This window comes from Nerophis lumbriciformis, linkage group LG22 (genome assembly GCF_033978685.3).
Source record: "Nerophis lumbriciformis linkage group LG22, RoL_Nlum_v2.1, whole genome shotgun sequence".
Classification (NCBI taxonomy): Eukaryota; Metazoa; Chordata; class Actinopteri; order Syngnathiformes; family Syngnathidae; genus Nerophis; species Nerophis lumbriciformis.
In genome coordinates, this window is record NC_084569.2 from 18713452 (window position 1) to 18740758 (window position 27307).

The window sequence follows — 27307 nt, forward strand, 5'->3', positions numbered from 1 at the left end:
TGATTGATTGATGCCTTGCAATCACTTATGAGTGTGTCAAAGCCGCATATATTATGTGATTGGGCCGTCACGCTGTTTGTATGGAGGAAAAGCGGACGCCATAGGCAGTGCCTACGCCCCCAATATTGTTGTACAGGTGGAAATCGGGAGAAATTCGGGAGAATGGTTGTCCCGGGAGATTTTCGGGAGGGGCACTGATATTCGAGAGTCTCCCGGGAAAATCGGGAGGGTTGGCAAGCATGTTGCGTGATATAGACGATATACTGTACAATATAATTTAGCGTGCGCTAGAGCTTTAAATGCTATCATTATATCGTGATAATGCATGTTGACACGTTCGAGCTGTGTGCCGCAAGTTTGACCGCTACAAGCGAACAACCGTGCCCTAATCACATTGTAGTGTCCTTACAAGTGAGTTAGCGACTTATGTTCCTCCGCAGGGCAAAAGCCACTTCCAAGTCAGCAGTCTTCGCCTCCATGGCAACTATTAGTGCAAGTATTATTGATAAAGAATACCGTAATTTCCAGACTATAAGCCGCACCTGACTATAAGCCGCACCAACTAAATTTAGTGGAAAATACAGATTGCTCCATATATAAGCCGCACCCGACTATAAGCCGCAGGCGTTTTGATGTGTAATTACCGTAGTATATAGGGGTTCCTGCTACCACGGAGGGGATTGTCGGGACAGAGATGACTGTTTGGGAACGCAAAGCGTCCCATTTATTAACAATAAATCTTTCAATCATTCAATCAAACTTTCACATCTTTGACATGGCGAACAGCATTCGTGCAGAGTACAAATAATACAACGGTGCAAAGTAATACAAAGTACTCGCCTGTAACACGGCAGTAAAAGTGCAGTCCCGCGGCCAGTCAGTCTTTAATTATTGTGTCATCGTCTTCCTCCTGCGTACTAAAACCACCGAAATCCTCTTCGTCGGTGTCGGAGAAGAACAGGTCCAAAATGGCGTCGTCAGCCACTCTCTCTCCTTTGTTCTCGCTCTCAAAACCTTCCTCTTCGTCAGTGGAATCAACGGCTCCGGCTTCGTCAGCCGATACGCCGTCCTCTTTATCATCACGACGCAGCAGTCCAGCTTTTCGAAAGCCGTTGATGATCGTGCAGCAGCTCTATTTCCTTCTTTGACAGCCAGATCGATTGCCTTTAACTTAAAAGCAGCATCATATGCACTTCTCCGTTTGGTTTCCATATTGAGGGTGTTTGCATGAACACTTCCTTCGCGCAAACTGTCGCTGACGCTCTCCTACTCTTTGTTTTGCTCTCTCTCTTACCTGGCGCCGGATGTCTGCCTCGGTCTCGCGCATCCTCGGTAGTGCGCGCACCTGGTGACCGGAAGCCGCACCGTCGTGTAAGCCGCAGGGACCAGAACGAGGGAAAAAAGTAGCGGCTTATAGTCCGGAAATTACGGTAGCTAATCATGCTGCACTACACACCGTAGAAGAATATGCTAACCGCAAGCGAGAGCTCTTGAATGTAAACAAAGGTGGATGGATCGATCCAAATATCGACAGTAGTGGTTAGTTAGATCGATATTTTGTATTATCAAAAAATATTTTGTCGTTTTTGTTGTTGTTCACACAGTCAGGAAATGTGTCCCTGGACACAGGAGGGCATTGGGGCCAAAAACCAAAATATTTAAATCAGAGTCAATAGGATGGCGGTGTAACATTTAAATTATTCTCTACTGTGTTTTTGTCGGATTCTATAATGTAATCATTCAATGAGCTTGAACATTTTAAATATGACAGATTGTTATGGCGGATTCTGCTCTTGCAACTACTTGATATTTGATCGATAACTACATTTGTAGTAATGCCCAAAACTCATGTCAAGTATCCAAACAACAAAAGTATAAGCACAACATAACCAGATATTAACAGTTGATTAGTTAGTAGATTAATAATAGCTTTCACAAAATAATTCAACTGTAAATGATGCAATATGTTAACGTATACGTCAGGAGCTAAATTACAGTAGGAGCCTTTGTAAACCCTTTTAAAATGATTCCATTATCCTTTATATGCCAAATAATAGACAGATATATACCGTATTTTCCGGACCATATGGCGCACCGAATTATTAAGTGGACTGCCGAGGATCGGGTCTATTTAGGTCTATTTTCATACAAAAGGCGCATTAAAGAGGTCATATTATGATTTTTTTTTTCTAAATTGAAAACAATTCCTTGTGGTCTACATAACATGTAATGGTGGTTCTTTGGTCAAAATGTTGCATAGATGATGTTTTACAGACCATCTTCAAGTCGTATTCTGACCGTCGCTTCAAAATGAGCTGTTTTGTGGGCGGTCTTATTTACGTGGCTCACCTTCGGCAGCGTCTTCTCCCCGTCATCTTTGTTGTAGCGTGCAAAGACGGGAGTGGAAGAAGTGTCAAAAGATGGAGCTAACTGTTTTAATGACATTCAGACTTTACTTAAATTAATAACGTATCTACTCATCCGTGGCTCACTAGTGCAACAACAACGCCGGAAATGTGTCCTGTGAAAAACCGTCCGACCGGAACTCTCTAATAACTTAAGTTCCGTAGGTGAATTGTCTAAACCCACTACACTGGTAGTTTTTAGTGCTTCCATAGCGAGATATGTCTCAGGCAAAAGTCACAAGTAAATGTGTGAATAATGACTAATTCAGTTATGTGACGAAACTCTTTGTTGACATCAGTCAGCCATGTTAAAGGGTTGTCAACATAAACGGGTTCCACTGTATTAGGAGTACGGCACTTATTTGTGCAAATTGCTTTTAGTTAAAAAACATGGATCTGCATTTATGGTTCTCTTACCAAAAAAAACATTTAAAAAAACGTATTCATAATGACTGAATACAAGTATTTATTTTTAATCTTGTTTTTCATTGTATCTCTGACCAGCCCAAGGTATGAAGAAATACTGTATTTGTTCCAATAATAAATTTTTTAAACCATGATTTGCTGAATGAAGATGGTGGACTGCTCAATCACTTTGTAATATGCCCTTTCACCACCTGCAGGACAGGAGTGGAATATCATCTAAGGCAGCAAACAGCTGACTCCAATTTACATAACGTATTTTTCGGATTATAAATCGCTCCGGAGTATAAGTCGCACCGGCCGAAAATGCATAATAAAGAAGGAAAAAACATATATAAGTCGCACTAGAGTATAAGTCGCATTTTTGGGGGAAATTGATTTGATAAAATCCAACACCAAGAATAGACATTTGAAAGGCAATTTAAAATAAATAAAGAATAGTGAACAACAGGCTGAATAAGTGTACGTTATATGACGCATAATATAACCAACTGAGAACGTGCCTGGTATGTTAACGTAACATATTATGGTAAGAGTCATTCAAATAACTATAACATATAGAACATGCTATACGTTTACCAAACAATCTGTCACTCCTAATCGCTAAATCCCATGAAATCTTCTTCCTCTGTGTCACTTCTAAACAACTCTGCCAACTCCAAAGGTAGACAATGCTCCCCTTCCTCTCCTATCGGTACGTCTAGTCTTTCACGTGAATGAGATAAATAATATTATTTGATATTTTACGGTAATGTGTTAATAATTTCACACATAAGTCGCTTCAGAGTATAAGTCGCACCCCCGGCAAAACTATGAAAAAAACTGCGATTTATAATCCGAAAAATACGGATACTGTACAGGCTCAGCGTTGTTTATTTTATTTACAGTGTTGCACTTGGAATCTACCTCAATCTATACTGTAAATCTAGTCTAAAATTATTGTTTTACTTTGGGTATTACGGTACTCTAACCTCTTATTACTTTGTGCATTAATCAATCTTTTCAACTCCGTTTTAAATCTTTTTCTGCAGCCGTTCTGAGTCCAAGGCCGCAATCGATCCAAAAGATACAGGGGAGTTGATCATGCAAAAAAAGAAAGTCAAAATGAAGAAGAAGATGAGGCTAAAGGAAGAAGTGAGACAAGACCAAGAGAGTTGGCCCACCTCCGAGGGGCAGAACGGTGATTTTGACGCAGCCGAGCCACCCCTTAAAAAGAATCCAACAGAGAGTGAAAAGCCACACAAGCAAAGCAGTGGTATGCCTAAACATGCACACTGGAAATAAAGAGCACTTCCCAATCTAAGTTTATGTACTTATGTATAATTCACAGCAAAAGTGGTAGTTTGGGACAGTCAGGTGAAGGACGGATACAAGCGCTCTCTGGCGCCAGCAGCCGACGCCAACACATCAGGAAGCGCCCCTACATGTGCTTCTTGGGACGGCAAAAAGACGAGCGACGTAGTAGTGGAGCTGCTCAGAAACGCCTCAAACCATGCCTATGGTGCTAGCGGTGAGAAGAAAAGCAAAACAACAGTAAGTTTAGCGTTTTGATATGATTGATTTTTGTCTGCTACAGTCCTCAGCTGGGATGGAGAGGTGTCTGCTGTCAGCCAAGATGCCATTGAAGATGTGCGTCATGCCAAGTGTGACGCTGTGATCGATGAGTGGGATGAAGAATTTGACAGGGGGAAGGTGAGATCACATACTTGAATTTCAATAGCCATGTGCACATGGACAATATGTATTTAATCTGATCATCATTCGAATTAGTATGTCACTGTGTACATGGACCCTAGAAAAAATTATCTGATTATGACGGGCATTTTCACGCATCACACCTTAAATCACAATACTTTACTTTGACATGCGCAGAACATAACACAAACGGAAAGGTCTGTTATTGTCTGTGCTAAGGCGCCATCTTTCGGACGAGTTTGATCACTGCAGGTGACTTCTGCTGTAAACAAACGTGGATTTGTGCATTTCTCCTTGTCTGACGTTATCACGGTATTTACTTATCATTTGTCCCTTATTTTCACTACTTTTGTTTTACCTCTCTTTTTTTAAATGTAGCTGTTCTGTGCCATTTATGTTGCGATATGCATAAGTTGCCGCACGTCTTCATGTTACGACGTTCTGTGTACCGTATTTTTCGGACTAAAAGGCACACTTAAAATCCTTTCATTTTCTCAAAACTCGACAGTGCGTCTTATAACCCGGTGCGCATAATGTGCGGAATCATTTTGGTTGTGCTTACCGACCTCGAAGCTATTTTATTGGGTACATGGTGAAATAATAAGTGTGACCAGTAGATGGCAGTCACACATAAGAGATACGTATAGCCTGCAATATGACTTGAGTAAACAACACCAAAGTTTTATATGTTCCATCAAAAATATAGAACATTACACACGGCTTTCAAAAATCTATCAAAATATTTTAGTACGACTTTAAGATGTATTTTTTGGTGAAAGTCCTTTAAAAACTGCTTTAAAATTTTAACTACAGTATTTATTTATAATATATCACCAATACAGTGGTACTTCAGCTTGTACCTTGAAAAAACGTGCATTGCGAAACAGCGTTGCTCGTTGAAATAAATGAAAATCAATCAACAACATGTTGGCCTGATTGATTTGGCCTCCCCAAAACACCACAATTTGAACATGCCACATGCCTTTCAATAGAAAAACTAACTTTTAGATTAAAGATATTGTATAAAAACAATAGAATAGAATGTAGTGCTAACAACTACACACAGTTTTATGAAGTAATGTAATAATAATGTACAGTAGTGGTTCTGAAACATTTTTTTTTACCAAGTACCACCTTAGAAAAAGTGTGGCTCTCCAAGTACCACAATAATGACAACATTAAAATACAGTAGCATAATAGGCCTAAGCATTCATTAAAAACAAGGCAGAGGTTTTATCTAACAAGTATATTCAATATGTTTGGCCACTGTAACATTACACACATTTGAGAAGTAACATTGTGTTTGAATATAGGAAAATAAAACACTACTTTAATCAAGTGATTATTTGGCATACCACTAGATGGAGTCTGCATACCACAGTTTGAGAATCACTGATGTACAGTATTTAACTTGCAGAGTGGATTTTTACGGCATCTCTTTCCTGCTGCTTCTCTATCAAACTCACCATCAGCAGCTTCTGCATATTTTCATGGATAAATATCCGCCGTTTGGATATTATTTAATAATTCTTGGCTGGCCTGACTCATTTTGCTTCAGTATGGGGCAGGCTGTCACAAAGTTGGCTACACGCTCAGTCATGTTTTTGATGATTTCTTTCTTTCGTTCATTACCATCCATTCAATTCCTTCATTCCAATGGTTGGAAAAAAGGTATGTCAATCTCTAGCTATAAATTAATGCTAGAGTGTAAGTGCAAATGTTTTGGTTGGATTTTACAGTGTTCACTGTAATCCTAATTTTAATCCTAATTAATCAACTGAGAAACAGTTTGTAAGGTGGGGCCCTCAAATCCCGGTTAGCCACTGTAGTTGATTTACCCGACTGCAGAAAGTGACTTTTAGAAGGAAGGCTTTTTGTTGTTTGCCTCTGACTTTGAAAATATATATGGAACTACTGTATATTTGGTCAATCGTTTATTGGATTCGGTGAAAGTGTGAAAACAAAATGAGGATTATTGAAGGTGATGCGTTTATTGCTAATAATTGGGGTATGATTTCTAATGGCGTGCAGGCTACTAGGGATGAAACGATCTCACGGTATATCCGTGTAAAAAAAAAAAGTGACAGGAATGTTTAGGACAATCACACTTAACTGTAATTAAACACGAACATAATGCTCAAATATTTGTTACTACCAAAAGTTTTTTTAAGTGGAAAAATGGTGCAGGAACCTAAAGTGTTTCAAGTAACACGTGAATATTAACAAATAATTAACCGTGTGTCTTTTAACTGTCAATATAAACATCCAGTGTAAAACAAACAAAACCAGTGCCCTCTGTAATGGACATTTTTGTATCAGTTTGGGGAATGCTGATTCTCAGGAAGTTAACGATAAAAATGTAACTTTGAAATATATAAATACCTCAGAAATCAATGTTTGGTCTCGCTGTGTTCTTGGTTTCATGTTAAAGATATTTTCCAAGTGATGGTTCATCAAGTGGCTTTTCATATTACTCATATAGATGGCGCAGTGTGGGTAAACTTTTTGTTTTTTGCATGTCCGCTCTCCCACATGAGAAGTTCCGCCAAAATAAAATAACTGCCTCTCTATTTATTCAAGAACCGACAAGAGACTCCAACAACGTGTTCTCCCCTCGATGATTATTGTGCTCATTGTAAAACACAAATGCGTCCATACTTCTGGTTTAAGCTTTGCAGAATGCTCTGCTCTGCTCCTTACACTATGCAAGGGATCATGGGAGATGTAGTTTATTGTACTTCTGTGACTGTCACACTCGGTAGCTCCCGAAAAAATTTGAGATGGGAGTACTCAAAGTCCTCATTTGATGCCGTCACATGCCATGGTCTTATTGCTAGCATTTTGAAATCGAAATACCGAGATATTTACAATACCGTTAGATCCCCAGAGGCTACTATTTGATTAATATTGTATTTCTTTTTCAATCAAAATTAGACCTAATAGACTCACAACATGTAATAATCATACAATAGGTTTTATATCAGGGGTTCTTAACCTTTTTGACATCGGAGCCCAAATTTTCCACTACAGAAGGGCCCACTCAAATATTGACCCTGAATTAGTCATCTTATTCTTGATTATAATTGTATTCAAGAATTATAACTAACCTACTTAGTTAAATAGGATAAAACTTGTCAAATGATATGAAACCAAGTGTTAAGAACAAAGATTATTATCAAGGCTTATGTCAAATTGATTACAAAAATAAATACTAATCAGATATACTGCAAAAGAAGGGACTCATAAAACATTATGAAAAATAAATTTACTGTAGATACAAGTATGCAGTGCTAAGATAAATACATTTGAACTAAATTAATAATTAATATATATGTTTCTTAAACTTAGTACTATTTAAGTGCTAATAAAAATACAGCTTCACCACTTTAGTCATAATTGTTGTACTAAAGAAACTTTTCTTTGACTTTAGCTCTACAGCAGGGGTGTCAAACTCAAATACAGAGTGGGCCAAAATTTAAAACTGAACAAAACCGCGGGCCAAGGTTGAACAAATTAACCTTTTAATAGGGACCCAAACAAGTTTTGCATTGAATATTGAACAAGCAAGGCTTATATAACTTTATAGTGACATGCAAAATCGAGTTTCAAATAATAATAATAATAATAATTAAAAAATATCAATGGCATATCAAATACAATTTAAATAAAAATAGATTGCCTCTTTTCTATTTGCAGCCTACTGAGGTAAATATCAACATTAACTTTTTCCACAGGCAAATTAGAAAATAAAATAACAATGAATAAACCAACCATTCGGGACTTTAAACTGCTCAGTTTGCAACACACTGATCTAATCTGATGTGCCCAAGCCAGATACCTGGCATCTTTTCTGGGATGCTAGTTCAATAATGTCGGGGCTCAGGCTTTGAGCTGAGGCAACCTTCATTATCGAACAAAGTTGTTCATCAGTCATTATACCTCGTAGTCCACCCGGACCATAGTCTTGGGGGCGTGCCTTAAAGGCACTGCGTTTAACGTCCTCTACGAGCTGTCGTCACGTCTGCTTTTCATCCATTCTACCAACGTGCCGGCCCAGTCACTAGATATGTGCGGCTTCTGTACGCACACTCATGTGAATGCGATGCATACTTGACCAACAGCGATACAGGTTACACTGAGGGTGCCCGTATAAATAACTTTAGCACTGTTAGAAATATGCACCACACAGTGAATCCACACCAAACAAGAATGACAAACACATTTCGGGAGAACATCCGCACCGTAACACAACATAAACACAACAAAACAAATACCCAGAATCCCATGCAGCCCTAACTCTTCAGGGCTGCAATATACACCCCCGCTACCACCAAACCCCCCGCCCCTACGCGTGTCGGTTGGGGGGGCGGGGTTTGGTGGTAGCGGGGGTGTATTTTGCAGCCCGAAAGAGTTAGGGCTGCATGGGATTCTGGGTATTTGTTTTGTTGTGTTTATGTTGTGTTACGGTGCGGATGTTCTCCCGAAATGTGTTTGTCATTCTTGTTTGGTGTGGATTCACAGTGTGACTGGGCCAGCATTCGTTGGACTGTGTGAAAAGCGGACGTGACGATTTTCGGGAGGGGCACTGATATTTGGGAGTCTCCCGGGAGGGTTGGCAAGTATGAGAATTAGCGGTGAATGCGGTGTTACCGCGGCGCCGCCGCTGAATATTATCGGTGGGCCAGCTCTAGTGTTAATTTGATATCGCCTCAAGGGCCAAGTGAAATTACACGGCGGGCCAAATTTGGCCCGCGGGCCAGAGTTTGACACTCATGCTCTACAGCAGTGGTTCTCAACCTTTTTTCAGTGATGTACCCCCTGTGAAAATGTTTTTAATTCAAGTACCCCCTAATCAGAGCAAAGCATTTTTGGTTGAAAAGAAGAGATAAAGGAGTAAAATACAGCACTATGTCATCAGTTTCTGATTTATTAAATTGTATAACAGTGCAAAATATTGCTCATTTGTAGTGGTCTTTCTGGAACTATTTGGAAAAAAATATACAAAAATAATTAAAAACTTGTTGAAAAATAAACAAGCGATTCAATCTCAATCAATCAATCTTTATTTATATAGCCCTAAATCACAAGTGTCTCAAAGGGCTGCACAAGCCACAACGACATCCTCGGTACAAAGCCCACATACGGGCAAGGAAAAACTCACCCCAGTGGGACGTCGATGTGAATGACTATGAGAAACCTTGGAGAGGACCGCATATGTGGGTAACCCCCCCCCCTCTAGGGGAGACCGAAAGCAATGGATGTCGAGTGGGTCTGACATAATATTGTGAGAGTCCAGTCCATAGTGGATCAAACATAATAGTAAGAGTCCAGTCCATAGTGGGGCCAGCAGGACACCATCCCGAGCGGAGACGGGTCAGCAGCGCAGAGATGCTCCCTGCCGATGCACAGGCGAGCGGTCCACCCCGGGTCCCGACTCTGGACAGCCAGCACTTCATCCATGGCCACCGGACCTGTGCCCCCCCCCCTCAAGGAAAAGGGGAGCAGAGGAGAAAAGAAAAGAAACGGCAGATCAACTGGTCTAACAGGGGGGCTATTTAAAGGCTAGAGTATACAAATGAGTTTTAAGATGGGACTTAAATGCTTCTACTGAGGTAGCATCTCTAACTGTTACCGGGAGGGCATTCCAGAGTACTGGAGCCCGAATAGAAAACGCTCTATAGCCCGCAGACTTTTTTTGGGCTCTGGGAATCACTAATAAGCCGGAGTTCTTTGAACGCAGATTTCTTGCCGGGACATATGGTACAATGCAATCGACAAGATAGGACGGAGCTAGACCGTGTAGTATTTTATACGTAAGTAGTAAAACCTTAAAGTCACATCTTAAGTGCACAGGAAGCCAGTGCAGGTGAGCCAGTATAGGCGTAATATGATCAAACTTTCTTGTTCTTGTCAAAAGTCTAGCAGCCGCATTTTGTACCAACTGTAATTTTTTAATGCTAGACATAGGGAGCCCCGAAAATAATACGTTACAGTAATCGAGACGAGACGTAACGAACGCATGAATAATGATCTCAGCGTCGCTAGTGGATGAAATAGAACGAATTTTAGCGATATTACGGAGATGAAAGAAGGCCGTTTTAGTAACACTCTTAATGTGTGACTCAAACGAGAGAGTTGGGTCGAAGATAATACCCAGATTCTTTACTGATTCGCCTTGTGTAATTGTTTGGTTGTCAAATGTTAAGGTGGTATTATTAAATAAATGTCGGTGTTTAGCAGGACCGATAATCAGCATTTCCGTTTTCTTGGCGTTGAGTTGCAAGAAGTTAGCGGACATCCATTGTTTAATTTCATTAAGACACGCCTCCAGCTGACTACAATCCGGCGTGTTGGTCAGCTTTAGGGGCATGTAGAGTTGGGTGTCATCAGCATAACAATGAAAGCTAACACCGTATTTGCGTCTGATGTCGCCTAGCGGCAGCATGTAAATACTAAAGAGTGCAGGGCCAAGAACCGAACCCTGAGGAACTCCGCACGTTACCTTAACATAGTCCGAGGTCACATTATTATGGGAGACGCATTGCATCCTGTCAGTAAGATAAGAGTTAAACCACGACAAAGCTAAGTCTGACATACCAATACGTGTTTTGATACGCTCTAATATAATATTATGATCGACGGTATCGAAAGCAGCGCTAAGATCAAGAAGCAGCAACATAGATGACGCATCAGAATCCATCGTTAGCAGTAGATCATTAATCATTTTTGCGAGGGCTGTTTTTGCTGATTCAATTATAAATAAAGATTTCTACACATAGAAGAAATCATCAACTTAAAGTGCCCTCTTTGGGGATTGTAATAGAGATCTATCTGGATTCATGAACTTAATTCTAAACATTTCTTCACAAAAAAAGAAATCTTTAACATCAATATTTATGGAACATGTCCACAAAAAATCTCGCTGAATATTGCATTGTTGCATTGTAATGAATGGAATAGCCTACTTGATTAGATGTTCAGTTTATGAACTTACAGTCATATTTTGTTGAAGTATTATTCAATAAATATATTTATAAAGGATTTTTTGAATTGTTGCTATTTTTAGAATATTTAAAAAAAATCTCACGTACCCCTTGGCATACCTTCAAGTACCCCCAGGGGTACGCGTACCCCCTTTTGAGAACCATTGCTCTACAGGGTAGACTTCTGTTTGATATTGTCATTACTGCCACATGTGGTGGAAACGTGTATTACAACTGAGTACCATGGCAACCCCTACGAACCACAGCTGAGAAACCGATATTTCTTGGAGGCCCTCTCAACAATAGGCCCAACAATAGGCCCTGGCCCTATGGTTAAACACTATTTTATATAATTTTATTCCAATATGTCCAGGGTGTACCCCGCCTTCCGCCCGATTGTAGCTGAGATAGGCTCCAGCGCCCCCCGCGACCCCAAAGGGGAATAAGCGGTAGAAAATGGATGGATGGATGATTGTAGCCATCTGCTACAAGGGCAGAGCATTTAGTTTACATGCAGTTTTTTTTAATCATTTACAACAATAGCATCGGTGTGCATAAATCACCTACTGGATGCTGAAAAAGATTAATCTCAAGAATTTAAAGTACTCACTCCTCTTTTGTCCCCTGCACAAACAGGTGAAGAAAATAAAAATCTTCAAGAAAGAGAGGCGGAGAGGAGGTAGCAGAATGTTTCAGAAGATCCAGGACCGTCGCAATAAGTGGTCCGGGACTCCCGGGGCGAAGAGAGTTTTTGGAGTGCGTCGGTAAGAGTCCAGTTTGCCCTACATGGTCCTGCTGACTGGAAATGGAGACAACACCAAACCTCTTTTTTTTTTCTTGTTTTCACCTTCCTGAATAATGAGCCAATAACAAACAATTGTATTTCATATTTCCAGAGTGATTGGCACTCCTCCCCCTTTTAACACCTCCATGCCATTAAATTCCTCTGAGTCATGAAATCCTAGAGTAAAATACCACATTTTATGTAAGCATCAGTTAGTGGCCTTGGCTTGGATTTCAACATTTAACTTTCTTCATTGTTCTACCTTTTATCTGTTGGTATTTTATGTTGCAGTGCCAAGTGGCTATTTTTTAAGGACCAATTTTCCTTCTTTTAATCCAGGTCCACATTTTCCAGCATTTAATGTTGCATGAGTTTTTTTTTTTTGGTCAATAATAGTAAACCTAAAATCAAACGGAATGATACAATCCACTGTTCTGCTTGGTCCACAATTACTGGTTCAGTTGGTTAAAGGTAACATTTCACTGTATTTATGCAGCATTTTTAGGGAGGAAGAGGTAGCACCTCTTTGAATTTGGACCTTTCTTATTCTTAACGTCACTCCTCACGGTTCAGCGTTGTGAGATTAAAGGGTTCAGTTGTTTCCAGTGGCTTATCCACATGTTAATTTCTGTCCCCTCCTTGTTATACCTCTATGCAAGTTTTTCTGCTGGTCCCCTCCAAAACTGGGCTGAGACTCAGGAAGTCCTCAACGCCATTTTCACTCGACCCCTTATCGATCCTTGCAACACATTGTTGCATTCTGTACAAACTGGTTTATACTTGCATAAACTGCGTGGCATCATCTTGCATCAATCCGGGCACAGACGTGACAACAACAGTGCTTTTCCAAAGTGTACAGTCCATCCTATGCTGTAAAGATTTGCCCGCGCACTTCTTTCCATTCTAGAGGCCTTAAATTGGCTATAAAAAGAAGTAGTGTTCTGTAAATGTATCCTAAAAAAAGATAGATCTTCAATGTGCTACTACAACTTTGATCAATTGATTGATGTTACCTGCAAGTGTGTTTTTGTCTGTGTTATTGTGCACTACAACATGCACAGTGCAGAGGACGCACCATTCAATCTCAAAAATGGACACAGAGGAGGAACAGTTATCAGGGTGAATGGATGCTCCACACATGTTTGCACCACCTTTTCTCACCAGGGTAGGACACCTTTCATAATGAAAGTGGTTCCTTCCAGCGCTGTAGTTGAATAGAAAGGTGCAATAAAATTGTGACTTTTGTGAGATGCTCCTGTTTTGAATTTGTGCTGTTCCCACTGTGTGTTGTATACTTCTAGTATGTCAACAGCAAGCCAGACTCGGGTTTCACGAGCCAAGATCAGAGCGTCTTGCTCCTTTTATTGTTGACAGATGCAACACTTTTATGAGACAGAAATCATGATGTTAACTGCTATAACAAGCAGAAAAACAAATAATATATATGATTGACATCATGCATTACTTAGAATTCAGTGGCCTAGTGGTTAGAGTGTCCGCCCTGAGATCGGTAGGTTGTGAGTTCAAACCCCGGCCGAGTCATACCAAAGACTATAAAAATGGGACCCATTACCTCCCTGCTTGGCACTCAGCATTAAGGGTTGGAATTGGGGGTTAAATCACCAAAAATGATTCCCGGGCGCGGCCACCGCTGCTGCCCACTGCTCCCCTCACCTCCCAGGGGGTGATCAAGGGTGATGGGTCAAATGCAGGGAATAATTTCGCCACACCTAGTGTGTGTGTGACAATCATTGGTACTTTAACTTTAACTTTAATTCAGTCACAAATACTGTCGCATTATAATTTTCATAAACAACTGTAGAATCTTGTAAGGGCGTTACAAATGAATATGCGACTAACATGCAGATTGCTGTAGACGAAATAACCACTATAGCAGTGTTTTTCAACCACTGTGCCGCGGCACACTAGCGTGCCGTGAGATACAGTCTGGTGTGCCGTGGGAGATTATCTAATTTCACCTATTTGGGTTAAAAATATTTTTTGCAAACCAATAATTATAGTCTGCAAATGATGTGTTGTTGAGTGTCGGTGCTGTCTAGAGCTCGGCAGAATAACCGTGTAATACTCTTCCATATCAGTAGGTGGCAGCCGGTAGCTAATTGCTTTGTAGATGTCGGAAACAGCGGGAGGCAGTGTGCAGGTAAAAAGGTATCTAATGCTTAAACCAAAAATAAACAAAAGGTTAGTGCCCCTAAGAAAAGGTATTGAAGCTTAGGGATGGCTATGCAGAACAAAACTAAAACTGAACTGGATGCAAAGTAAACAAAAACAGAATGCTGGACGACAGCAAAGACTTACTGTGGCGCAAAGACTTACTGTGGCGCAAAGACGGCGTCCACAAAGTACATCCGAACATGACATGACAATCAACAATGTCCCCACAATGAAGGATAAAAACAACCAAAATCTTCTTGATTGCTAAAACAAAGTAGATGCGGTAAATATAGCTGAAAGGTAAAACATGAAACTGCTACAAGAAAATACCAAAAAAAGAGAAAAAGCCATTAAAATAGGAGCGCAAGACAAAAACTACAACAATACACACAGGAAAACAGCAATAAACTCCAAATAAGTCAGGGCGTGATGTGACAGGTGGTGAAAGTACACCTACTTTGAGACAAGAGCTATAGTGATGCATGCTTGGTTATGCTTTAAAGTCATATCCAACAATTGCGACAACAACTTTTTACTGTCAACTGAGTTTCGTTTTTTAGTGACGTCTGCTGGCGGTGTGCCTTCGGATTTATTCAACGCAAAAAATGGGCCTTGACTCAAAAAAGGTTGAAAAACACCGCACTATAGGATGAATTCTTATTGCACATACAAATAGCTGCAGCCAAGTAGCAACAAAAATGATCTCTAATAATGCATATCAGACACTTAAAAGGAGCCATATGTAGTATTGTGGCCAGAAATGGTACTGAAATCACGGTCAAAATTCTGTAATCCCCTCCCACTCTCCATGACTGAGGTTGCCAGATACACAGCCAAATCCGAATCCTACTCCAAGGAACTTCAAATGGCAATTGACGAGTCCTACGCTTTAAGTTTCTCTTGTTTATGCTTCTTGCAAGATAGTTTACTAAGTAATTATGCCACATTATACTTAGCCAAATGTATTTGTAAAGTTACGCAGCAATATTTTCGTCTAGAGTCGAGACAGATTGTTGGCATTACCCTGCTAAAATGTCTAGTTTGACAGCACGGACCGCCATCGAAATAATTATATATAATATATTAAATATCGCATAGGCCTACTTTGATGGCAAGCCAAGGCCAATAGTAAAATGACCGCCACATTTCGTTCAGCACAACCCCATGTTGCATCCAACCTGACACACTGTATTCTCTTCCATGTACGCTCATCACCATCTTCCAGTGCAGAGTGTAATTCTAAGAGCCACCCCACTTTGCGCAAAAACCACATTACGCATAAATCATATAACCTACCAACATATCAATACACAAAGTAGAAAACCATTACATGTAATGCATTATATTGTGCCAAGCAAATACCACCCCATATGTGCCTGATGCACATACAGTGCCAGAAACGGCAATTAGCCGTGCTAATGTTGGAACTAGAGATGTCCGATAATGGCTTTTTTGCCGATATTCCGATATTGTCCAACTCTTAATTACCGATTCCGATATCAACCGATACCGATATATACAGTTGTGGAATTAACACATTATTATGCCTAATTTTGTTGTGATGCCCCGCTGGATGCATTAAGGTGGCGGTGGGGGGGTGTATATATTGTAGCGTCCCGGAAGAGTTAGTGCTGCAAGGGGTTCTGGGTATTTGTTCTGTTGTGTTACGGTGCGGATGTTCTCCCGAAATGTGTTTGTCATTCTTGTTTGGTGTGGGTTTACAGTGTGGCGCATATTTGTAACGGTGTTAAAGTTGTTTATACGGCCACACTCAGTGTGACCTTTATTACTGTTGACCAAGTATGCTATGCATTCACTTGTGTGTGTGAAAAGCCGTAGATATTATGTGACTGAGCCGGCACGCAAAGGCAGGGCATTTAAGGTTTATTGGCGCTCTGTACTTCTCTCTACGTCCGTGTACACGGTAGAGTTTTAAAAAGTCATAAATGCTACTTTTTGAAACCGATACCGATAATTTTGAAACCGATACCGATAATTTCCGATATTACATTTTAAAGCATTTATCGGCCGATAATATCGGCAGTCCGATATTATCGGACATCTCTAGTTGGAACCCATTTCCTCAGTGTATCTGTATATTGAGAAATAAATAGGCACTGACACGACCCATATCCACATAGGCTTTATTTGTCCAAAATATATTTTGCCCTGTCAGTTGCATGACACATCGACATACAGGCTAATGGGCATATATTTCCCTCGTTAGCCTATACGTCGATGTGCATTGACCGGGCTAGCATGCTAAGCATTACACTAGGAGCTAAACATCACACTAAGCATTCATTGCACGAACATACTAGCTTTGATAGACAAGATCATAGACTGTATTGGACAATATAGTTTACATACCAAATGCACATTTCCATTTATTACAAGTAATAAGAAAACGTGAATGCCTGACTTACCTATCAAGGAGGAAATTAACAAGTTTGGCGTCAGATAAAAACATCTTCTCCATCTTTCAAAGGCATCCCTGATAAAAATCCTCGTTTTGTTCCTGGCTTTCTCATGAATAAGTTGAGAATCGTAACGACGCCTTTTAGATTTACTAAACTCTGACATGTTTAGTAACTTTACCAGTAGCAGTAGCTCGACGAAGAGGACGGTACGTAACTGGCAACCTGGATGTGACACACTCACTGACTTTCTAATTGGTCAAAGGGTGGAGGGCGGGAGATTGAAATGAAAACAATAACAAGATTTCTGGGCTGTAAATCTTAATTTTGAAATGAGCATAACCCGACTGAACTACTGTTATAAGTTATAGAGGTATTCGAAAAGAACATGATTTATTAATGCCTTTTGACATATCAGGGCCACTTAATGACTTGAAATGAAATTATTACATATGGCTCCATTAAATGTTACACAATAATGTCAGTGTCAATCATTTTTTGACACTGAATTTTCAGGACTGAATTTTTACATACTATTTTTTTTTTTTACAATGATTTTTTTATGTATTGCATTTTTTTAAATGAAATTCTCAGCATTATTTGATTAAATTCAGTTCTCAAAATTCAGTGTAAAAAAAAATAATTAAAAAAATGCTTTTTCGTAACAAAGACACAAATTAACCCCCGTATTGTACCACTATTCGTAATAATGTTCCTGTTATAATTTTTACTTTGAAAAATATAATTGTGAACAAGTTGCAAACCGCACCTTTAGAGAGGCATTCTAAAAGACCCTGGAAGCATAGTTTCCCCACACACCTTGTGACTTCCGCAAACGCTGTCAAAATAAAACACACTGGTAATTCCATAGACATCTTATAAGTAGATGCAGCATGGAGCGCTACTGCCAACTGGCGCTGACGAGACGCGGAGCCGCCATCTTGGTGTGGTGATCAGCTCCACTCAGTGCAATTCATTTGGCAGGAGCAATGAACTGTCAGCGCATTTAATTCATCTTACCTCACTGAATACCACTGATTTCCACGCGCTTTTTTGTCATACGTGTAGCTATGATAAAAGACACATGTTTCGGCGTGTTTTATTATTCATTGTTTGCTTAACAGTAATAGAATATTCTTATATGATATAAGTGACCAGACGTCCGAGATCAAAACTGGGAATATAATCCCAGAGAAGGGGGAAAAAAAAGGTCAGCTATTTTTAAATTGAAGAAACAATATGATTAGGTTATATATACATGCGTATATCCTACATAAACAATGTATGAATACATTAGATATCTATATATCTTATAGACTGTATCTCTGTTGCTGCAGCAGCAGAGAGTTTATTCTGTCTTGACACTTTGTATTGATATTTTGTATTACATTCTTCCCTTAAATGATCATGTTTACAGTGATTGTTTTATACGTATTTTTTATGTATGTCGCTTTGGATAAAAGCGTCTGCCAAATACTTAAACATAAACATATATAAGCACCTGAAAGTCTTTGTATCAGCTAAAACCACCAATTTGTTTCACTGGATTCAGAATAAAACCAAATTGTTTTACCCAACAATGTTAGTATTTGAATATTGTTACTTGAAGCTATAGACTAAATTTAGACTTGTATAATACTGTATAGCCACTGTCAATCTGATGGTCTAGTTAGCCAACATATATTACCTCTAATAATCTGCAATCTAATTATTTTGATGCATTACTTTTGCAGTACTGGCTAACATTGGTTTAGTTGTTCCCAGTGGATTAATTATGGTAGATGTTTCTGTTTGTGTACTACCTCAGATTTCAACTGTAATGACCACCTTCCCCACTAGTTGAATAACTACATTTCTAATTGTGTATTTATCTATTTCGGGCAGACCTGGGCTGATTTTTTTTCTATCAATTTGGCCCCTTAGTCAAAATAATTGCCCAGGTCTGATTTAGGGTGTGCTGTTGTAGTGTTTACACTTGTAAAATAATCAGACCCTCCCATTAGGATTGCTACATGTACATTATTACAATGTAACACCTCTCATTAGAAGAACATTTCACACTGCTGCAAACTACAACCACACTACCGTAATTTAATGTCTATATGATACACATTGTTTGTGATTTACAGTTGTTTTCCTTTGAATTGATCAAGAATGTATTTTGAATGTTAATCTAGTTTGAATCATTTTAGATTTGTTCACCAATGATGACAATCACCGTAATAAATACACTATATTGCCAAAGGTATTTGGCCACCCATTTAAATGATCAGAATCAGGTGTACTAATCACTTGGCCCAGAAACTTCATGTTACCTTCCAATTAGCCCACGTACAGTATGCAGAGAGCTTCATTGAATGGGTTTCCATGGCTGACCAGCTGCATCTAAGCCATACATCACCAAGTCCAATGCAAAGCGTCGGATGCAGTGGTGTAAAGCACGTCGCCACTGGACTCTAGAGCAGTAGAGACACCTTCTCTGGAGTGATGAATCACGCTTTTCCATCTGGCAATCTGATGGACGAGTCTGGGTTTGGAGGTTGCCAGTAGAACGTTACATTTTGGACTGCATTGTGCCGAGTATGAAATTTAGTGGAGGAAGAATTATGATGTGGGGTTGTTTTTCAGGACTTGGGCTTGGCCCCTTAGTTCCAGTGAAAGGAACTTTGAATGCTCCACGATACCAAAACATTTTGGACAATTCCATGCTCCCAGTCCCAACCTTGTGGGAACTGTTTGGAGCGGGCCCCTTCCTCTTCCAACATGACTGTGCACCAGTGCACAAAGCAAGGTCCATAAAGACATGGATGACAGAGTCTGGTGTGGATGAACTTGACTGGCCTGCACAGAGTCCTGACCTGAACCCGACAGAACACCTTTGGGATGAATTAGAACGGAGACTGAGAGCCAGGCCTTCTCGACCAACATCAGTGTGTGACCTCACCAATGCGCTTTTGGAAGAATGGTCGAAAATTCCTATAAACACACTCCGCAACCTTGTGGACAGCCTTCCCAGAAGAGTTGAAGCAGCAATAGCTGCAAAAGGTGGACCGACATCATATTGAACCCTATGGGTTAGGAATGGAATGACACTTCAAGTTCATAATGTGAGTCAAGGCAGGTGGCCGAATACTTTTGGCAATATAGTGTATATTGCTAAATGAATAGGTCAGTATTCATCAACACTGAACATGATTGTAGTTCAATGGCTAATCAATAATTTTGATAATTAAAGCTAATTTTTTTTTCAAGAAGACCAGCACTATTTTGTGGCAAAGTTGTATATATTAAAAAAAAAGCCAAATCAATACAAAAATAATCCGTTAATTAGTACAAATTTGTAATACAATCAATGTTGAAACTATTGTTTAGTTAAATGTATTGACCTATAAACATTTTTAAAACAGGATGATACTTTATTTGGTGATATTTTTATTTAAATGGAATTTAAAAATGTTTAATGATAACTTATGCAATTATTTGTTTTATTTAATGGCAGTTTTGATTATGTGAAGGCGTATTTATTGAACAGCCTTTGATTTGAAGATGCTGGAAAGCTTCATAGAATTCAACTTGAATTAAACCAAAGTAATAAGTCTCTCATTTATAGCGCCATTTAATAACCTGTCCGATACATTTACATATACACATTTGATCATTTTTTTGTTTTTCTATAAACAAAATGTAGGTAGACATAATTGCATGAATAATTGACATAATATTTAAAAACTATCTCATATTTTGTATTTTTAAATATACGAACACTAGGGATGTCCGATAATGGCTTTTTTGCCGATATTCCGATATAGTCCAACTCTTAATTACCGATACCAATATCAACCGATATATGCAGTCGTGGAATTAACACATTATTATGCCTAATTTGGACAACCAGGTATGGTGAAGATAAGGTCGTTTATAAAAAAAATATTATAAAATAAGATAAAAAAATTAAAAACATTTTCTTGAATAAAAAAAAAAAGTAAAACAGTTACATAGAAACTAGTAATTAATGAAAATGAGTAAAATTAACTGTTAAAGGTTAGTACTATTAGTGGACCAGCAGCACGCACAATCATGTGTGCTTACGGACTGTATCCCTTGCAGACTGTATTGATATATATTGATATATAATGTAGGAACCAGAATATTAATAACAGAAACAAACAACCATTTTGTGTGAATGAGTGTAAATGGGGGAGGAAGGTGTTTTGGGTTGGTGCACTAATTGTAAGTGTATCTTGTGTTTTTTTATGTTGTTTTAATAAAAAAAAAAACGATACCGATAATTTCCGATATTACATTTTTAAAGCATTTATCGGCCAATAATATTGGCAGGCCGATATTATCGGACATCTCTAACGAACACCTTTTGCCGCTTATTAACACATCTGTCACGTGACTTTTGACCGCTTTCTATCACGTGACTCAGGTCAACTTTTGTGAAGCCGGGAAAGTTGCTTGTTGACGTCACGTGTGGTGGGCGGGGCTTGCCATGTAAGGTGCGCCAGAAAAAAAAATGGATCTGACTTCCGACCGGCGAGCATTTCGAAGCAGCTGTGTGTTGACAACAACACACACATATCACAACGCTCGGTGTGTGTAGTTCAAACAAAGTCCACCATATTTTAAAGTGCGGCTGCATCATGTAAATTTAATGTGGTGGCGAGGCTAATAAGCACGGTGAGGCGGACGCTTTAAAGAAGATACTAGAAGCTTCCGGGTTGCTTTGGGCGGTTCGGCGCCTTGAGACAGCATCAAGCCGCCTGAGAGCACCAGGATGGAGGGAGACACTCAAGGTTTGTCCTTATAACTCTTTTATTATTCTTACATTTATCATTCTATCTATCTCCATGACTATGCTCTAAGTCATCATTTTCAACGATAATCCTCATTTCTGTTCAAATGTTAGCTTTTAACCGTCAATCCCTGATTAAACATATCTAATCATTTCAGCTATGACAACATTCTGCCACTGTTCACATGTATGTCAACACTACATGCGAAAGTTTGTGAATATATATATATATATATATAGCAAAAAATATTCCTAAACATAGTCTGATCTCAGCTCGCAATGAGCTCTTGCGATTTTGTATTAATTATTTATCATTTGAAGTTTCTGTCTTCTTGCAGTGCATCTCAAAATAGAACCGCAATGGCCTCATTCCAACACAGGGCTGGTTTTTGCTAAAAAGTTGGTGCTTAAAATTCACTCACACGTTCAACAACAATTGTAAAATATATAAAAAATGTTGTGTAAATATTTGGTTGCATCCATTTTCACCTTTTTTTTCCCAGTGTGAGATTTACAGTAGGGAAGAGATTCATATGGCCCCATTTCTGGGTGGATATTGTGAGAGGAAAGGGGGGGGGGGGGGGGGGGGTAATCATTTTGCAATGCAGTCTGCTGAAAATGATGAAAAGTGCCACTGCATATAGCAACTGAGCACCGTGCATGCCCCAAAACACATTTTAAGAGGTTCAAAAGACTACTGCCTTCAGACGGTTAAAGTGGATAGTGCACCACCTGAAATCATCAGCCCGGAGGTTGGGTCTTGAGCGCAGTTGGGTGTTCCAACAGGACAATGACCCCAAACACACGTCAAAAGTGGTAAAGGAATGGCTAGAATTAAGGTTTGCCTCACAATACGAAGGTCCTGCAGTCTTGGGTTCAATCCCGGGCTCGGGATCTTTCTGTGTGGAGTTTGCATGTCCTCCCCGTGACTGCGTGGGTTCCCTCCGGGTACTCCGGCTTCCTCCCACTTCCAAAGACATGCACCTGGGGATAAGTTGATTGGCAACACTAAATTGGCCCTAGTGTGTGGATGTGAGTGTGAATGTTGTCTGTCTATCTGTGTTGGCCCTGCGATGAGGTGGCGACTTGTCCAGGGTGTACCCCGCCTTCCGCCCGATTGTAGCTGAGATAGGCTCCAGCGCCCCCCGTGACCCCAAAGGGAATAAGCGGTAGAAAATGGATGGATGGATGAAGGTTTTAAAAAGGTCTTGCCAAAGTCCTGAATTAAACATGTGGACAATGCTGAAGAAACAAGTCCATGTCAGAAAACCAACAAATTTAGCTGAACTGCACCAATTTTGTCAAGAGGAGTGGTCAAAAGTTCAACCAGAAGCTTGTGGAGGGCTACCAAAAGCGCCTTATTGCAGTGAAACTTGCCAAGGGACATGTAACCAAATATTAACATTGCTGTACGTATACTTTTGACCCAGCAGATTTGGTCACATTTTCAGTAGACCCATAATAAATTCATAAAAGAACCAAACTTCGCACGCACTGAGAAATGAGAACCCATCATTCATTCACTCCACATTCATACTCTGATGGTGGTAAGCTACATTTGTAGCCAAAGTGGCTCGATGGTAGACTGACAGAAGCGTGGCTGCCAGTTTGCGACCACCACCAGACATTCATACACCAGTGTGTACGGCACTGGGAGCAAGGGTGAAGTGTCTTGCCCAAGGACACAAAGGCAGTGACTTGGATAGCAGAGGCGGGGTTTGAACCTGGAACCCTCAAGTTGCTGGCACGGCCACTCTACCCACCTATATAAAGCCTATACATATATATGAGTACATATTATAATAATACAATGGCTATATAATTAATATAATGGGTTATTAAGATTATGTGAAAGTTCAACTCCTACCTTGTTTACTTCTGTGACAACCTCCTTAAGGTTTTTTAATCAATCAGAAATATCAAGAAATATATTTTTCCCATCATCCCACGTAATGGATGTTATTTGGATTTTTTTAATGTTGATTGGACTTTTTTTTATATAATATCCACAAAGTTTAATGAGCAGGTGGTGTTATGTGTGACCATGTTTGTTGAATTTTTTTACTAGTTGATTTTTTTTTCTGCACCGTGACTAGGAAAGGTTGTTTGGATTGGGTAATATAAGTGAATGCTGTACTCCAAAAGGCTCGACATATAGTAAAAAGCAGTGTTACTTTTGTTGGCCACCAGATGGTGACAAAATGGCAGCTCTCAAACCCCTGGATATTTATATATGATATGGATACACCAGGCTTCACGGTGGCAGAGGGGTTAGTGCATCTGCCTCACAATACGAAGGTCCTGAGTAGTCTTGGGTTCAATCCCGGGCTCGGGATCTTTCTGTGTGGAGTTTGCATGTTCTCCCCGTGACTGCGTGGGTTCCCTCCGGTTACTCCGGCTTCCTCCCACCTCCAAAGACATGCACCTGGGGATAGGTTGATTGGCAACACTAAATTGGCCCTAGTGTGTGGATGTGAGTGTGAACGTTGTCTGTCTATCTGTGTTGGCCCTGCGATGAGGTGGCGACTTGTCCAGGGTGTACCCCGCCTTCCGCCCGATTGTAGCTGAGATAGGCTCGAGTTGCATTTAGTTTGAACACCCTTGGACTTCTGCAATGCCCTGCGTTCTGGTCTTCCTAAAAACAAAACCCCTTCAGTTACTCCAAAACTCAGCCACTCATGTGCTGACAAGGAACAGAAGGCGGGCCCATATTACACCGGTTTTAAAATCACTGCATCTGCTCCCTGTGTGTTCCAGAATCGATTTTAATATTATTTTACTGGTGTTTACATGATTTAATGGTCTCGGGCCTTCTTATTTTTCCGAGTCCCTGAGGTCTTCCGGTTCAGGCCTCCGAATCCTGATTATTCCAAAAGTCCGGACCCATGAGAGGTGTCAATCCATTATTACGCACCTCATTTGTGGAACAGCCTGCCAGAGGCCATCAGGGCTGCAGAGAAAGTTACGATTTTTAAAAACAAGCTCAAGACCCACCTTTTTAACTTAGCATTTAATTAATACTCTTATTCATCTAATCATTTTTATCATCTTTTTAACTCTGTGATCCCGGGCTCTGGGTCTTTCTGTGTGGAGTTTGCATGTTCTACCCGTGACTGTGAGGGTTCCCTCCAGGTACTCCGACTTCTTCCCACCTTCAAAGACATGCACCTGGGGATAGGCTGATTGGCAACACTAAAGTGGCCCTATAGTGTGTCGTTGTGGCTTGTGCAGCCCTTTGAGACTCTTGTGATTAAGGGCTATATAAATAAACTTTGATTGATTGATTGATACAGTGTGTAAATGTGAGTGTGAATGTTGTCTGTCTATCTGGTGGCGACGTGTCCAGGGTGTACTCCGCCTTCCGTGGGTTACACCAGTGTTTTTCAACAACTGTGACGCGTGAGATACAGTCTGGTGTGCCGTGGGAGATTATCTAATTTCACCCATTTAGGTTAAAAATATGTTTTGCAAACCAGTAATTATAGTCTGCAGATTATGTGTTGTTGTTGAGTGTCGGTGCTGTCTAGAGCTCGGCATAGTTACCGTGTAATACTCTTCCATATCAGTAGGTGGCAGCCGGTAGCTAATTGCTTTGTAGATGTTGGAAACAGCGGGAGGTAGCGTGCAGGTAAAAAGGTGTCTAATGCTTATACCAAAAATAAACAAAAGGTGAGTGCCCCTAAGAAAAGGCATTGAAGCTTAGGGAAGGCTATGCAGAAAACTGATGGCTACAAAGTAAACAAAAACAGAATGCTGGACGACAGCAAAGACTTACTGTGGAGCAAAGACGGCGTCCACAATGTACATCCGAACATGACATGAAAATCAACAACGTCCCGACAAAGAAGGAGAAAAACAACTGAAATATTCTTGATTGCTGAAACAAAGTAGATGCGGGAAATATCGCTCAAAGGAAGACATGAAACTGCTACAGGAAAATACCAAAACAACTGAAAATGCCACCAAAATAGGAGCGCAAGACAAGAACTAAAATACTATACACAGGAAAACAGCAAAAAACTCAAAATAAGTCAGGGGGTGATGTGACAGGTGGTGACAGTACACCTACTTTGAGACAAGAGCTATAGTGATGCAAGGTTGGTTATGCTTTAAAGTCATATACAACAATTGCGACAGCGACTTTTTACTGTCCACTGAGTTTCGTTTTTCAATGATGTCTGCTGGTGGTGTGCCTCCGGATTTTTGCACCGCAAAAAATGTGCCTTCGCTCAAAAAAGGTTGAAAAACACTGGGTTACACCATGACCTCGAGAGGGACAAGCGGTAGATGGATGGATGGGTTTATCTAATATTTATTAGCTTTTATTTACCACATACCAATTTAATTAATCTTATTTAGTTTTTAACTACATGTGTATGTAATATTTATGCATTTATATTGTATCTTAATATATTTTATTCATTTATTTTATCCTCTTAATGTATTTTAGATTTATAGAGTTATTTGCAGCGTTTCCTCAGCGGGAGCCCTCTGAACTGTGGGCTCTGATGTGTCGCGGCTACTGTGGATCTGGCTCATGGGTTCCTCGACAAGAGGACTCCTTGGTCCCTCGCTTTGTTCGATAGTGTTGTATCACCTGGTTATCCTGTGCTCGGCCACATATGTTTTAACATGAGTTTTATTATGCGTGCATGTGTGTGGTAGAGGGGGTTAAGGGTGGGGTGAGGTGGGGTGACTGTTTTAACTTGAGATTATGTAATTAGGGTTTTATAAATGTAAAGCACTTTGTGCTACATTTTATATCTATGAAAAGTGCTATACAAATAAAGTTTAATTGATTGATTGATTGATATGAATCCCCTTCCCACTGTAGCACAAAAACTAAGGGTGAAACCATTCCTTTTAACAACAATTCGATTCAGAATTTGTGGTTGCCAATACTATTTAGGAACAATATTCTTTTTTTTAGAACAATACTATTTATACGATTTAGTGAGATGACTGTGAAATTACTGGACACTGCAGGTGAAGTTTCCCATATTCCTATTATTTATTTTAAGGGAATTGAGTATAAATGAATTATGGATACAAACAAGCAATTAATCAACAATGAATGGCCAATGCAATCACATCTTGTTTGAATAAAGTGCAACCAACACTTTTTAGGTTGAATTAACAAGATGAACCCATTTCTGCTCTCATTTTTAATATTCAATAATTGTTCAATAAAAGTAGGCAACCGTAACCAACATTTTAACAGTACTACTTCTGCTTTTGTTTTTTCATATAAAATAATACAGTATTAATTTTAAAAATAAAGTGCAACCAACATCTCTTCAGGGTGAATTAACTGTAGGTTTACCTGCTACTTTTATTGTTTTTTTTTTTTTACATAGAAATAATACAAATACAAAATAAATCAATATAAAATAATTAAGTGCAACCAAATCTCTTCAGATTAAACGAGCACTGGTTTGACCTGCTACTACTCTCATTTTAATAAAGAGCTACAGTAGCAGAGAAATGTCACAACAAATACAAATGTCACAACACAACAACATAAAGGCACAACACAACAACTATAAGCCAAAACACAACAATACAAAGACGGTACGGAAGAGACAGTGGTCAATTTTCGGTGATTCAGTGACTTCCTGTGACGGAAA

The 27307-nt window shown here is 39.7% G+C and overlaps 2 protein-coding genes across 3 annotated transcripts in view; both read left to right on the plus strand.

The window, feature by feature from the left end:
* Positions 1-13542, plus strand: part of usp36 (ubiquitin specific peptidase 36) — a 57130-nt gene extending 43588 nt beyond the window's left edge. Inside the window, exons 17-20 of the mRNA XM_061974140.1 lie at positions 3860-4083; positions 4159-4338; positions 4405-4520; positions 12143-13542. Of these exons, the coding sequence (XP_061830124.1) occupies positions 3860-4083; positions 4159-4338; positions 4405-4520; positions 12143-12274 (652 nt within the window). The 3' untranslated portion in view covers positions 12275-13542. The remainder of the gene's footprint in view (positions 1-3859; positions 4084-4158; positions 4339-4404; positions 4521-12142) is intronic.
* Positions 13543-21389: 7847 nt separating this feature from the next.
* Positions 21390-27307, plus strand: part of cyth1a (cytohesin 1a) — an 82075-nt gene continuing 76157 nt past the window's right edge. For both annotated transcript variants that reach the window (XM_061974116.2, XM_061974120.2), the window contains exon 1: positions 21390-21681. Coding sequence is in view for 1 of the 2 variants with exons in the window: in XM_061974120.2 (XP_061830104.1) it covers positions 21663-21681 (19 nt within the window). In the remaining variant the exon portion in view is untranslated. The remainder of the gene's footprint in view (positions 21682-27307) is intronic.